Here is a 15,547-nt window from a genome sequence, read left to right as displayed (position 1 = left end):
GACCCTGTCTCAAATAAATAAATAAATACATAAAAGAAAGAAGGATGAGTCATTACAACTGACAACACACAAATACAAAGAATAATAACAGACTACTATGAACAATTATATGACAACAAATTGGATAACTTAGAAGAAATAGATTCTTAGAAATGAATGACTCACCAAGATTAAATCACAAAGAAACAAAAATACTGAACAGACCAATAATAAGAAAGGAGATTCAAGCAGTTATAAAAAAAATCCAATGAGAAAAAGCCCATGACCAAATGAATTCATGGGTGAATTGTATCACACAGTTAAAGATGAATTAACGTCCATCCTTCTCAAATTCTTCCAAAAAATTGAAGGGAAAAAACACTGCCCCTTAGTTTGCGTGTAATGAAAAGTGGGTATATAAGTACGTGACTGCAGAACTGCTCCTCTCAGCACACTGCCTACAGGGGAGCCTCGCTCCACAGGAGCAGTCATAGGGCTGCAACACTGCAGCTCAATAAAGCTGCTTTCTTCTACCACTACCTTGCACTTGAATTCTTCCTGAGTGAAGCCATGAACCTTCCCAGGATAAGCCCCAATTTGGGGGCTCACCTGCCCTGCAACAAGAGCAATTAGGTAAAAAAAAGAAATACAAGGCACTCATATCAGCAACAAAGAATTGTAATTTTCTCTGCTTGCAGATTAGGTGATTTTATATACAGAAAACCCTAAAGAGTATACAAAGAGTTAGAGCTAATACTCATTCAGTAAAGCTGAGGTCACAAAATTACCATACAAAAATTAGTTGCATTTCTATATACTAACAATAAACGATCTGAGAAAAAAAGTTAAGCAAACAATCCAATTTATAATAGCATCAAAAGTATAAAATTCTTATGATTCCATTTAACAAAGGAGGTGAAAGATCTGCTCAGTAAAATCTGTAAGACAGTGACGAATACAATTGAAAAAGACACAAATAAATGGAAAGATATCCCTTGTTCATGGATCGGAAAAATTAATACTGATAAAATGTCCACACTACACAAAGTGATCTACAGATACAGTGTAATCCCTATTAAAATTCCAATGTCAGTTTTCAGAGAAATAGAAATAAATTCTAAAATTTATTTTATTTTATTTTATATATATTTTTTGAGGCAGAGTCTCGCTGTTGCTCAGGATGGAGTGCAGTGGCGTGATCTTGGCTCACTGCAACCTCCGCTCCTGGGTTCAAGCGATTCTCTTGCCTCAGCCTCCTCAACAGATGACATTACAGGTACGCACCACCACACCTGGCTAATTTTTGTATTTTTAGTAGAGACGGGGTTTTGCCATGTTGGCCAGGCTGGTCTTGAACTCCTGGCCTCAAGTGATCCACCTGCTTCGGCCTCCCAAAGTGCTGGGATTACAGGTGTGAGCCACTGCATCTGGCCTCCAAATTTCTATAAAACCACAAATGACCACAAATAGCCAACACAATCATAAGAAATAAGAATGAAGGTGAAGGCATCACACTTCTTCATTCCAAACTATTACAAAGCTGTACTAATAGTGAGTATTATATTGACCTAAAAAGACATATAGACCAACGGGACAGAACAAGGAAACCAAAAATAACCCCATGTGTATAGAGTTAGCAATCTTTGACAAGGGCACCAAGATACACAAAGGGAAAAGGATGGTCTCTTCAATAAATGATGCTGGAAAAGGTGGATATTTATGAGCAAAAGGATGAAATTAAATATTTATACCATATACAAAAATGAACTCAAAAAGAATTAACACTTAAATGTAAAACCAGAAACTGGATAACTTTTAGAAGAAACACAGGGAACAAACTCTTCGACATCAGCCTTGGTACTAATTTTTTAGATTTCACACCAAAAAAGCACAATCAACAAAATCAAAAAACAAAAACAAAAACAAAAACAAGCGGGACTACATCAAACTAAAAAGTGTCTGCACAGCAAAGGAAACAAAGAACAACATGAAAAGGCAACCTAAGGACTGGCCTAAGGACTGGGAGAAAATATATCTGATACGAGTTTCATATCCAAAAGATGTAAGAATCTCACACAACTCAATTGCCAGTAAAAGTAAATCTGACTTAAAAATATGCAAAGGACCTGACTAGAAATTTTTCCAGGGATGACATAAAAGTAGCAAACAGGTTTAAGAAAAGGTGCTGAATATAATTAATCATCAGGGAAATGAACATCAAACCTCAATGAGCCATCACCTCACATTTACAGAGAGATAACACAATGAGATAACAGATCATGAGATATCAACTCATACCGTTAGAATGGCTACTATCAAAGAGACAAGCGATCACAAATGTTGGTGACAGTGTGGAGAAAAGGAAACGTTGTACGCCATTGGTGGAAATGTAAATTGATCCAGCCATTATGGGAAAAAGCATAGAGGCTCCTCAAAATACTAAAAATAGAAGTACCATATGAACCTCAATTCCACTTCTAAGTATATACCTAAAAGAAATACAATCTGGCAGAAGCAGTGGCTCACCCCTGTAATCCCAGCACTTTGGGAGGACGAGGTGGGCGGATCACTTGAGGCCAGGAATTCGAGACCAGCCTGGCCAACATGGCGAAACCCCGTCTCTACTAAAAATACGAAAAAATTAGCCAGGCGGGGTGGCACAAGCATGTAATCCCAGCTACCTGGGAGGCTGAGGCGGCAGAATAGCTTCAATCCAGGAAGCGGAGGTTGTAGTGAGCCAAGATGGCGCCACTGCACTCCAGCCTGGGCAACAAAGTGCGACTCCATCTCAAAAATAAATAAATAAATAAATAAAATCAGTATGTTAAAGAGATATCTGCACCCCTATGTTCACAGCTGATTATTCAAAATATATAGTGGAATATTATTCAGCATAATGAAGAAGGTAATTCTACCATTTCTGACAACATGGATGAATGAACCAGGTGGAACTATGGTAATTGAATAAGATAGAGAAATACAAATACTGTATAATATCAGTTATTTGTGGAATCTAAAAAAAGGTGAGCTCATAGAAGTAAAGTGTAGAACGGGTCCCAACAGCTGACAGGTGGTAAAACTGGGGAGATACTGGTCAAAGAGTACAAACTTTCATTTAAAAGATAACTTCTGGGGATCTAATGTAAAGCATTATGAATATAGTTTACAATACTCACATATACTTGAGATTTGCTAACACAGTAGATCTTTTTTTTTACTTCTTCTTTTTTTGAGACGGAGTCTCGCTCTGTCACCCAGGCTGCAGTGCAGTGGCGCGATCTCGGCTCACAGCAAGCTCCGCCTCCCAGGTTCACGCCATTCTCCTGCCTCAGACTCCAGAGTAGCTGGGACTACAGGCGCCCGCCACCACGCCCAGCTAATTTTTTTTTTGTATTTTTTAGTAGAGACGGGGTTTCGTCGTTTTAGCCAGGATGGTCTCAATCTCCTGACCTCATGATCCGCCTGCGTCGGCCTCCCAAAGTGCTGGGATTACAGGCGTGAGCCACCGCGCCCGGCCCACAGTAGATCTTTAATGTTCTCTCCACAAAAAACCTGGCAACTATGTGAGATGATTAATATGTTAATTAATTTATTTGTATTAATCAATACACAATGTATACATATATAAAATCAAATGATCAGGATGCACCTCTTAAATATATATAATTTACAAGTGCGGGAAAAAAAATCCACATGAAAGAAGGAAGGAAAAGAAAAAAGAAAAGGAAAAGAAAGAAAACGAACATAAAGAACACATTCTCATTAAGCTTCACAGTTAACCAGACAAAATTATAAAATGTTATGAATATATAAGGTAAGAGTTGAAAGTTTACTATATACTGGACAATGTTCTAAGCTTCCCATAGACATTCATTTAGTTAAGAATTCTACATAGTAAGTAATATGTTAAATGATTTTAAATCTGTGGAATTTGTGCATACAGAGATTATATTTCTAATCTTAGTTTAAGGCTAGGAAAGATGAAAAGTTGAAGTGAAATACAGAATCAGATTTTTTTTTATATTTAGGAAGGTGTTTTGCACTCTGATGAATTACTGAGTCTCAATTTTTGTAGGATCATCTGGGAAACCACCATAGCATTAGAAATTAATATACCAGAAAATATGTGACATCTATCCACAGAATTCCTGGGACTTCTGAAAAAAATCCTACTGTCCATCACTCGCCTCACACACTTCTGACATGAGGCAAAACCAGAACTTTAGAAGTGGTTTCACATAGAGGTAGAAACATGCACAGACTTTCCCAGAGCCCCCAAATCAATGGAAGAACAGTCAGATCACGCAGGCCCTCACAGGCCAAGGGGAGCACTTTGGCTGTGACTGTGAATTTGATGGTGGATCACAGAAGGGTAAGGAGAATAATCAGATAATTTAAGAATATGAGACAGAAGATGTCCCTCTGTGACAGCAGCAAGAGAAAGAAATAAACCCAGGTGTCTCAAAAATCATTTCCACTGGAGAACTTCCCAATCCACACTTCAAGGTCTGGTTCTTTCTTAACCTCTGGACCTCTCGCCCATGTCATCTACTTCATTCACTCCCACCTACCTGGCTGGATGGCTACTGTCTCTGCACTCTTCACATTCCAGGGCTCTTTCCTTTGCTCCAAAAAGGTGATCAGGTCCGGCTTAGAGACAGCGAGACCTATTTTATTAGAAAAAGTCACATGACTCTTGCTGGCAGTTCTTTAATTGCCAGCTCAGTAGGATACTCAGTAAAGAGGGAACATTACAGAGGATCCTAGAAAATTACTTCCCCAAATACTGTTTCCTGTCAGCTTCTTTAGAATATTCAGGAAGCATTTTAAACACAGGAATCCTGAGCTTCACTTCCAAGTATGACTAAATCAAAAATAAGGAGAAGGAATTAGATTTTAAAGTGTGGGCAATGATAGTTTATGTCACTCAATTTTCTAGAATCACTACTAAACTAGAGTGAAGCTTCTACATCCCTCAAGAAAGAAGGCAAATGTCAAGATCAAACATTAGGAAGTCTTTTCTACAACAAACCCACAATTTTTTTTTTCCTGGAAACAGGAATCTGAATTCATTCATATAAAGCTTAAGCTCCCAAGTGACAAGGGAGCTTCTACAAAGGAAAGAAATAAAACCCTTAGTTGTTAGATATTAGATATTCCAAAGGCAAGTTATCCTCACCCAGAGAGACCAGGTTTCCGTAGTTCTCTAACATCACATCCCCATATAAAAGCTTCTGATCTGAGTCCAGGTGTTCCCACTCCTCCCGAGAGAATTCTATGGCCACATCCCTGAATGTCAACAGTCCCTGAAATAAAAATAAATAGCACATTGACCATGTGGCCATGGGCAGAGTTCATCACTTGACAAACCAAGATGAAATAAGAGAGCTAAGAAAACTGACTGATTTATATGAGTGACCTGAAATATTCAATAAGATACTTTTAAACACAATAATATTTTCTATGTATTCTCTAACTCTGTGGAAAGAGAATGATACAAAATCCACAAAACCAGTGTAGATACTATGCCTATATGGAATATAAAGTATAAAACTAAGGCATCAAGGCCAGGCGCGGTAGCTCATACCTGTAATCTCAGCACTTAGGGATGCCGAGATGGGTGGATCACCTAAGTTCGAGACTAGCCTGGCCAACATGATGAAACCCCATCTCTACTAAAAATACAAAAAATTAGCTGGGCGTGGTGGCACATGCCTGTAATCCCAGCTACTCAGGAACCTGAGGCAGGAGAATCACTTGAACCAGGAAGTGGAGGTTGCAGTGAGCCAAGATTGCGCCACTGAACTCCAGCCTGAGCAACAAGAGCGAAATTCCGTCTCAAAAAACAAAAACAAAAAAACAAAAAACAAAAAGCTAAAAACTAACGCATCAACATAGGAGTATACATTTTTTAGTCTATATTTACATCATCCACAATCAGTTGTATATAATTCTCAGGTGGAAAAGTCATGGTGACTTAGAGGCATACTTCTGAAATTTTATTGTATTCAGCAATAAACTGCAGAACTGGTTCAAATGCAGATTCTGATTCAGGAGATCTGGGGCTGCGGCTGGGGCTGCGTTTCCGCATTTTTAACAAGCTTACCAGTGACACCAATGCCTCAGGTCCAGAGGCCACACTTTTGAATAGCAGAGGTAGAACACTGAAGGAAGAATTCAGGGATGATGTGGAATTGAGAGTTTTATGAAATTTACAGGTTATAACATAATAGCAAGAATAGTAGAATCCTTTTTGAACACTTACTATTTACTAGATGTCATCCTAGCAGTTTTTCATGTATTGATAAAAACCATAAAAATAATCTATGTGAGAAATAATACTATTCTTCCTCTTTAATAAAAATATTTTGCTGACCCTTCCCCTCTCTGTCTCAAGCCTGAAAAAAATTTTTTTGCCAAATATCTAGTATATAGTAGAGCTTATTTTATTATTTATTTATTTATATTTATTTATTTTTTTATTTATTATTTTACCCCAGTATCTAACTTAGAATTCATTTTAAAGGGACATACAGGCCAATATGCAGAGATAAGTAAAAAAGAATGTTCAGAGCAGGTGTCACAACTGAGAAGAAGACGAAAACAGGAAGGCAGCAACACAAAACTGATCAAATGATGCTTATGTCACACGCACATACGTACACAGAAATGGTAACTATACATACATGAAAAGTGACAGAACATTTCTTAATTAAGAAATATTTTAAATTGTGTTAAAACTATAAAACTCTTTATGGATGATGGCTTTTTCTGTTTTTTAACAAACTATGAAGACTAACACATTCAATGATATAAACTAAAATAAGAGCTTGTGTTTCTGAGTCTAGTTCTTTTCCCCAAGTTTTTATTTATTCTAAGTGCTGTTATATTTTAGAATTTTAAGACAGTAGATATATTAATTATATGTTAATTGTTGTTATCTTTCTCTGAAAATACAGAGAATAAAGGAGTGTATGCTTGTGAAATTAGTAAATTAAAATGGAAACCTACAGAAGTGAGGCTTGTTTCAGAATTTCCAGTTTCAAAAACCAGTATTTACGGTCAACAAATGTGAAAGCCTTCACTCTCCAAAGCAACCCACAAGCAAAGGGAAACTAAAAAGAAATAGCAGTCTCTGGATTAAACATGATGGTTTACATGCATCACTCAGTAAATCCTCCCTCCTAGAAACCCATTAACAACAAAGAGAAAAATAACTAGTGAAGGAATCTGGCAGAGAGCACCTGAACCAGGTGAATGAAGTTAGCATCGACTGTAATGAGACGAATTGGTATCAGTGCTGAAGCACTGATGGACCCATAATCGTTGTATATTAGTGGGGGAAAAAAGTAAATCATAATCTGGGTATAATAATAAACAGAATATGTGGAGGAACATACAGGTGGCCATATTTCTTAAAACTGGCCATGTGACTCTACTTAGAAGCCTGAGCTGAGAATCACTTAGCTAAGCATTCCCTCTCAAGCTTCAATATGCATACACATCATTTGGTATTCTGGGGCCCGTGCTAAGTACTGTGATTCTGCAGGTTTGGAAAAGTTCCATGAATTGGCTTAAGACCCATTATCAGTAGCACACAGCTAGAGGAAGCGGGCACAAAACACAGGGTCCCTTACACCCAATACTCTAATCACAACGCAAATACTTTTCATTCACAGCGAGGACCACCAACCACTGTCCTGAAAAATCACATCCTTTGCCAGCCATTTAAAGTCTACAGAGGCTGGAGAGGACAGTAACATCTAAGTCAGCATTTGGAAAACAGCATGGATACATGCATTAAAGCAGTATTTACTGAGCTTGTACTATGTGCTCACAGTATGTACTGTGCTGGCAACATCACATGGTGTGAGTTAAGCCATATAAACCCCTGGGATGTGGGTCCTGAGTATCCCATAATTCCCAGCAGGATTTACATAATGGCCTAGCCTTTCTCTCTCTTCTTCTGTTTCCCTGTCACTATAAAAGCTAACTATAGATAGATGGGAGGGATACGGAAAAGGGTGAAGTTTAGTTCATAAGGATTTCTCACTGTAGTCTTTACATTGACTTTGTTACTACTTGTGAAGCAACTACTGGATCTGCAGGAATGGAAAAAGGTTGCCAGGTGGGATGTCTCTAGAAACACTGTTCTCAATGAAGAAAAAAATTCAGGCCCCCATATTGTCCTTTGCTCCCATTTAACTGCTTTTGGGTTTGGGGAAATTGTGAGCACTAGCTCTGGAGAACCAGCAAGAGCAACCACTCAGAAGTCTGATCTCCAACAAACAGTTCTGTGAGGGTAGGCTCCAAGGTGGGGCCAGACCCGAACCAAGCTCAGAAGAGGGTGCATTTGGGCAGGGTTGGGGCAGAGCAAGGCTAGGGACACAGGGCAGGCCCTAGGCTTCCCATCTCTATGTTGCTGATTTAAGTCCTGTCTTTCCTAAGCCTGGCCACAAGAACTTGACTCCCAGAGTTTTTCTGATTTTAACTGTTTGTTTCATCCTTAAGTATTTTGTAAATCCATTAACAAGCAATTTAATCAAAACATGTAGGGCCTTCTGGGAAAATTATATTAAAAAGCAAATCAAGAGAAAATCAATAGAAATAATAATAACAACTCTTCTGTCCATGGGTGGCCCTTCAGATTGTGACATCAGAACTCACAAGGTCAAATAAGGACAGTGTCCCAAATCAAGCCCAAGTTCCCTGTATACCTCCATGCTTGCACCGGACCACATGATGCTGAATTTGGCCATTATCCATCTGCTCTAGACTGAAAGTTCCTGGATGGTAGGGACTACGGCTGCTACAAGTGTTTTTCTAATGGCCATATGAAATGGAAGCAATTGGTTTACCTATCAGTATGAGTCTCCAGAACTCCTCTTTGTTCTTCGTCCACGTATTACAAAACTGGAGCAAATCCCATTTGGATACCAAATAAAGAGATTCCTTCTGTGAGTGGAGGAACAAATCCTGGATGATGCATTCCTTTCCTTCTGAGATGGAAAGAAATTAGACCCTGTTGTCAGCCTGACCTCAGTCTGCACAGGACATCACCAAATGTCCCAAGGACTCCAAGGTGCTGGTGAGGGAGTTCCTGATGATCCTGTGCTGATGCCCCAGTAGTGATTTGGGCAGGAGAGACTCAGGCTGACTCTGTGGGGCCAGGATACAAAATGGAACTGCCCCAGTGGAGCCACAGATTCTGGATCCACGTGCAGTATTACCTATACCTGATCGGCTAACTCTTGGGTACAAGAAAGGACAAGATTACCCTACTCCAGTAACACAGCTCACAGGTAGGTGTAGCTTCACTCACGGCTCTGGACAGTTGTGGCCCTGCCCTCCCTCTGCTAAGGTGCTGCTTTACACTTACAGATTCTGCCACCATGTTCTGCTTAGACCAGAAGGCCCTCACAGAACTGCAGCAGCTCACTGGACAAGATCTGGAAAACTTGAAAGACCCCACACAAAACGTAGGGCTTTACAAGGTCTATGTCAATCTCTCATAATGCAGAAAATGTCCCCTGGATTTTCTATACACCCTCAGTCCAAAGTCTGGCCCTGTCTTGTGGATCCCAGGTGGAGACCAGCCTTTATGTGCAGACTCCAGGTGGAATCAACCTGGCTCTGCATTCTTGGGTGTTGCTGTGAAGAAAACTAGAGGAGACAGCCCCTCAGGAATTCTGCTCTCACACATCCTGGAGAACCCCAGGACCTGGGTTCAACATTTGGAGCTACAGATTTAGGTGCTGGAGGGGCAGGGAAGTGGCACGCGCCTTCTGCACATTCATGGGCATTTGGGCAAGAGGATGAGGGGAATGTTGAGATTCTCAGGCCTGCTCAATGTATGTGTGTGCCTGGTAGGTTTCCAGCCCCCATGGTCTCTGAATCGGTTTCAGGTCTGAAGACGCCAGGGGCATGGAAAGACAGAGCTGGAATGGCTAACTGATGCCCTGTAAACTTATTTTTGTAGAAATCTGGCCAAACTCTTCTAGAAGGGATTAAAGATTCCAAACAAGCAGAGAGACCATTCTGCCTGCAGATTTTCAGGGCAACGGGCACTTTGCTGCACAACTGTGGGTTGTGACAGGAAGTCTTAGAGGGAATGTCCCCTCTAGAGTGAGGCCTGGTGGGCACCTTACATTTCTCAGTGTTTGGGAAATATAATTAAAAACAGAATCACGAGAAAAACGATGCACAATGGTAGAAAAGAAAGAAAACTGTTTTATAACACAATGAGACCAGAATGTAAAGGACATTACAGGCAATCTGCTAAGAGATTGGAAAAACACTCACTCATGAAAAGTCACCATAATTAGTCCTCAATAGAAGACCTGACAGCACCATTTGTCAGATAAGAGTTCATCCTAAATTCACCTGGGAATTGGGAGGCCATCTGTGGTTTTTATTTGGCTATAGTTAAAGGAAAAATAAACTTCATGTCTTTGAGACAGGTACATTTGCAACTTGGAGCCAGGGGCCTGAAGGTAGATGCCTGCTCTCCTAAAGAAACTGTAAGATACGGCTCTATCTTCTTTGCTACCTATAGTTCAAATCAATGATTCCCAGTTCCTAGAGAAAGAATGTCCCGAATCAAAAAGACTGACAGCCAGGCACAGTGGCTCACGCCTGTAATCCCAGCACTTTGGGAGGCCGAGGCAGGCAGATCACCTGAAGTCAGGAGTTTGAGACCAGCCTGGACAACATGGTGAAACCCCATCTCTACTAAAAATACAAAAACTAGCCCTGCGTGGTGGCAGGCACCTATAATCCCAGCTACTTGGGAGGCTAGGCAGGAGAATCGCTTGAACCCAAGAGGCAGAGGTTGCAGTGAGCCAAGAACGCGCCACTGCACTCCAGCCTGGGCAACACAGCAAGACTCAAAAAAAAAAAAAAAACAAAAAACAAAGACTGACAAAAGACAAAAGATCTGTTTAGCTGTTACAATGATTTAGACATATTTCCAAAAGGCAGAAAAAAACTTACATACAAACATTCTCTAAAGTAAATGATTCAAGAAAAGGAAGGAGAGAAATATGTCTTCCCTTATTTTCAAGAAGGGTTAAGTCTCATATTTTTAATTTGTATTTGTTCTCACAACTGGGAGATCTAGGGCCATAATCTTGAATTAATGGACATCTGAATTCCAGCAGGCGCTAGATTCAGGCACCTGAGGATTTGCCTTGGACACACCGCATGCACATAAAAAGGGGTTTGTGGGCCGGGCATGGTGGCTCACGCCTGTAATCCCAGCACTTTGGGAGGCAGAGGCAGGTGGATCACTTGAGCCCAGGAGTTCATGATGAGCCTGGGCAACATATTGAGACCCTCCCTGTCTCTACAAAAATTGCAAAAATTAGCCAGGTGTGGGGGGCACACGCCTCTAGTCCCAGTGATTGGGGAGGCTGAGGTGGGAGGATCACCTGAGCCCGGGGAGGTCAAGACTGCATGATCATGCCACTGCACTCCAGCCTGGGCGACACAGTGAGAGACCCTGTCAGGGTTTGTGGGGAAGTTAAAAGGCAGAAAGGAAGGTGCTACTAAGAACTCTCACATGGGGGGCAGTGCAGAACTGGTGGAAGGACTGGTTTGTGCTACAGATACTGGCCCAGGCAAGGCTATGCTCTGACTTACTCCTGTGTCCATGCAGGCAGATGAGACTATGACTGGGTGGTCCACAAGCCTAGGTTGATGGAGGGACTGGGTTGCTGCTGCAGTTTCAGGGCCTGGGGGCAAGGATAAGCCAGGAGTCCTCTAGGCACCTGTATGGGAATTTTGGCAGGAAACTCTAGGAGCAAAGGTGCTATGGGCACAATTCCTGAGGGTCATGTCTTGTCCTGAAAGGGGCATGGCGACGCCAGTGCCTAGTGGGTGTGTTCAGAGTGGGTGGGAATTATGTGGTGGCAGCACAGTGGGGGCAGGGGTCTGTTCTCAGAACTTCTTCCCTTTCTGTCCTCAGTCGCTTCTCACCCTGGGAGGAGACGTGGAATCACAGGACAATGTGTAGGGTGACAGTCTATGTGCAGGGGAATACAGCCTCCCTTCCTGGAGACACCCAGAGTCTCTCTCCAGCCCAGGTCCCTGTGCTATCTTTTTTATGACACTAACTGTGTGGAGTTTGCTGAACACCAGCCAATTCTCCAACACCAACTGGTTGTCCAACAACTCAATTCTGACAGCACCCAGAGGCAGCACAAACCCCACAAGTTCAGAGTTCAGTGCCACAACACTGCCCCTCTACAGATGCCAGTCACAATTCCCCAGGGGCCATCTATACTTCTGAGCTACTGCCTGTAAGTTAGGGCCTCCCATAATACCCTACTCAAGTTCATTAATTTTATACAAGGATTCACAGAACTCAGCAAAGACTGTAATTGCATTGACCAGTTTATTATAAAAGATACAACTCAGCCTAATGGAAGAGATGTGTAGGGCAAGAGAAAGGAGTGGGGAAAAGATGGAGTAGGTAGTTAACCCTGGGAAGCAGTTGTGATGAAAGAAATCCCCCTTCCTTGTTGTTCTTCAAGAGCAGCTTACTGCAAAGAATCTTCTTCCTGTTATGACTTAGATGATGCTCCCTGTTTTAGGTATCACAAAGCCACAAACTCTCCTATTTCCTTTTTTTTCCCCCTCATAAGCAATTAAATAAAGAGTTTTATCTTCGATGGTCAAAACAAAATATGTGTTAACCAAAGTTGCTTAAATTTCTCCCCTTCTCCAAGGTGCCTGAGGTTTGTCCCACCCACAGCCTGAGTCAACATTCAACCCCTCTTTATGCCCCTCCTAAGAACAGGCTGACTTCAGGGTGAAACATTCTCTGATCAGGGATCTGATTTAGCCCAGGAGTCGTGCCCTTCCCCTCCCACCTTGAATCATGTTTGCTCCTCCCTATGAAAGAAAGGCCTTTTCTGCTTCAACTGTGAGATCCACAAATATCTTACAGTTGGTGCTTTCCTCCTCTTGCAATACTCCTTTACAATTAAGGCACTTCTTACCTATATCCAGATGTTTTATTTGACCAAGTCAAGAAACAGCCCCAGGACACTAACAATTCCACCCTCAGAAAGAGCTTCCCAATCTCCCTTCCAGCCCAACCTCGACCACATCCGCCTATGAATCCCCTGCTTTCCAGAACTCTGCAGCTTCTCCCAGTAACAAAGGGCTCCCTCCATGGCTGCTGTAAACCTCAGGGACACCTGAAGGGGGCGCTCCCCAGGAAGAACTAACTGGGCCTTCAATGACCTCCTTTTGCAGGCTCAAATAAGACTGAGGTCTTCTATGCCTAGTCAGGGTTATTCCACACACCCGCTTCTCAATTCGCAGGCTCTGTCTTTCAGGCCCATCGAGGTGGGGTGCCTTCTTCCCATCTCATCAGCTCTCCACAAGCATCTAGCGAGCTCTAAAACCTACCCCAGGATAGCAAACGTCAGACCTTCCTCCACTCTCCTGGCACTGCACACCTTCTGGGGAGTGCTGCCAATCCTACCTCAACTGAAGGGACAGGAGCAGGTGCCCAGCCAGTCAGATGTTCAGTGACCTAACAGGTTTCAGGAAAACAGCAAAATCACTCAAAACAGTTTTTATAGAAAGGAAGGAAACTGTAAGGCACTTACACTTTATACTTCAACAGGTAAGGCCAAAATACCTCTTTCGAGCAAGAAACATGTCATTTAATTATTTCCATAATAGCAGATCATTTAGTATATGTGAACACTTCTAGGAGGTGCCAAGTCCTGTCTCATAACATTTGGCATTAAAGTCGGACATCCAGATAGCAGTAGAATACGGAACACAGATATCCACCGTCACAAATCCTCCACTGCAAAAGAGAGAACCTGATATTTTAATGAATGTTTGTAATTGACCAATTAATCTAGCACACTTTCTGTGGAAATGTATTCGTTTTCTACAGCCATAGTGGAAGAGAGATTGTCCCTATTTCTTTTCCCCAGCAGCATTCCTAAGCTAAGCCCTGGGATTTTGAAATCGCTGCTCCAGAGGACCCTAAACCACAAACCACGGCGGCAAGCTTCCCTTTTCACCAATCGCTGTTTACCTAAATCAACCCTTTAACGCTTTAAGGGTGACTCCCCTTAATTTGTAAGAGGAAAAAGGAGACTGGGACACCACGGGGCACAGTATCTTCCCACACACGAATCACACGCCGACCCGGGGTTTCCCCTGAGACCCTCACGTTCTCACCGCACAATCTGGGGAGACGCCGGGCTGCGGCGACCCAAAGACGGCTCCGGCCAGGGCGGAGGTCGCTCTGCGGGGTCGGGAGGGGACCGGACGCGCGGGGTCCCGGCTGCCGGCCCGGCCGCCATCTTGCGGCGGAGGAGACCAAGGGCCGAGTTGCGTCCGCGGGGACTCAGGGCCCAGACCCCGCAGCTAACCTCTGGGAGGCGCGAGTGCCCTCAAAGAGGGTTCCCGCCGCTTCCAACCGCCCCTCTCCCTCTTCTGGGGACCCCCGACCTGGCACATTCACCATTTCCCAGCTTCCGGGATGTCCTGGCGTCTGAGCTACGGATCTCCCGGTGCCTGCCGGTCAGAGTAACAGAGGTTCTGTCTATTCTCAGAACGCGAAGCCGCCTTGGCCTCCCAGATGGAAGGACTGGGAGCCCCTGGTGAAGAGACTGAGCTCTTACTGCAGCCAACAAAGGCCACCGCCAAATCCCGGAAGCCGCCCCTGCTCTCCGGCTGCTCCCGATTGGAGGATTTCCACTCCGACGCCACTGATTGGGTAAAGCTCCAGGCCCCGCCCTCTCATTCGTTCTGCTTTTTGAATGGGAGACAGGCTCATTGAGGTGGGGCCACCTGCTGAGGGTATTACAGCTAATTTAAGGGGTGAGCTTGGACTTGAAATGCACTTGCTTTCCCGTACCTGGTTTTGCTTGTATAAGGCATCTTATTAGCTAATTAAGTTTAAGAAGGAGGGCATTTGGGCACCTTTAAAACAACTTTTTAACCGTTCTAATAACACAGGAAAGACCCTCATCCCATCCTTAGCACCTCTCATCACACGGTACCCCACTGCTCAGGACATAACTGTGGGACTGCAGAGGAAACTGCTGGGGTTTTTGGGGAGCATGCAGGAGGCTTCAACGGCCAAGGTAACGGTGGCTTCCCTTGGGTGTCACTTAAAATCTTGGGGTCAGGGACATCTTTTATCCAGTTGGCTCAGGGAAACTAACAGACAGGAGGATTGTAATTTTTTTTTTCTTTTCTGAATTTCCAAGACATAAAGGACTATCCAAACATCCCAAAAGGCATTCAATTATACATAAGGCTGAGGGCCTCCCTGCTCTGGAGAGGGATGGCCTGGCAGCCACCAGCTGCAGTGAGCTGAGATAGTGCCACTGCAATGAGCTTTAAACTTGCCCTCTTGTAGACAGGCCACCTCCACACACCCGCTTCTCACATCGCAGGCTCTAACCCTCCGGTCCATCAAGGTGGGCTGCCTTCTTCCCATGTCATTAGCTCTCTGCAAGCATCTAGTTAGCTCTAAAACCTACCACAGGATGGCAAACGTCAGACCCTCCTCCACTCTCCCGGCACTGCA

The 15,547-nt window shown here is 43.1% G+C and overlaps 1 protein-coding gene across 12 annotated transcripts in view; it reads right to left on the bottom strand.

The window, feature by feature from the left end:
* The window catches only part of KRBOX5 (KRAB box domain containing 5), a 48,352-nt gene extending 33,655 nt beyond the window's left edge, over window positions 1–14,697 (bottom strand). For 2 of the 12 annotated variants that reach the window (XM_004057570.5, XM_019012637.3), the window contains exons 1-3: window positions 14,474–14,697; window positions 5,159–5,285; window positions 4,551–4,646 (exon numbers count right to left, since the gene is read on the bottom strand). In XM_004057570.5, the coding sequence (XP_004057618.1) occupies window positions 4,551–4,646; window positions 5,159–5,285; window positions 14,474–14,476 (226 nt within the window). In that variant the 5' untranslated portion in view covers window positions 14,477–14,697. The other 10 variants (XM_055365991.2, XM_063700168.1, XM_019012639.3 and 7 more) reach the window with 10 other exon arrangements.
* Between the last annotated feature and the right edge of the window lie 850 nt (window positions 14,698–15,547).

This window comes from Gorilla gorilla, chromosome 18, assembly GCF_029281585.2.
Source record: "Gorilla gorilla gorilla isolate KB3781 chromosome 18, NHGRI_mGorGor1-v2.1_pri, whole genome shotgun sequence".
Classification (NCBI taxonomy): Eukaryota; Metazoa; Chordata; class Mammalia; order Primates; family Hominidae; genus Gorilla; species Gorilla gorilla.
The sequence above is the reverse complement of the archived record's forward strand: the minus strand, read 5'-3'. Positions and strand labels throughout refer to the sequence as shown.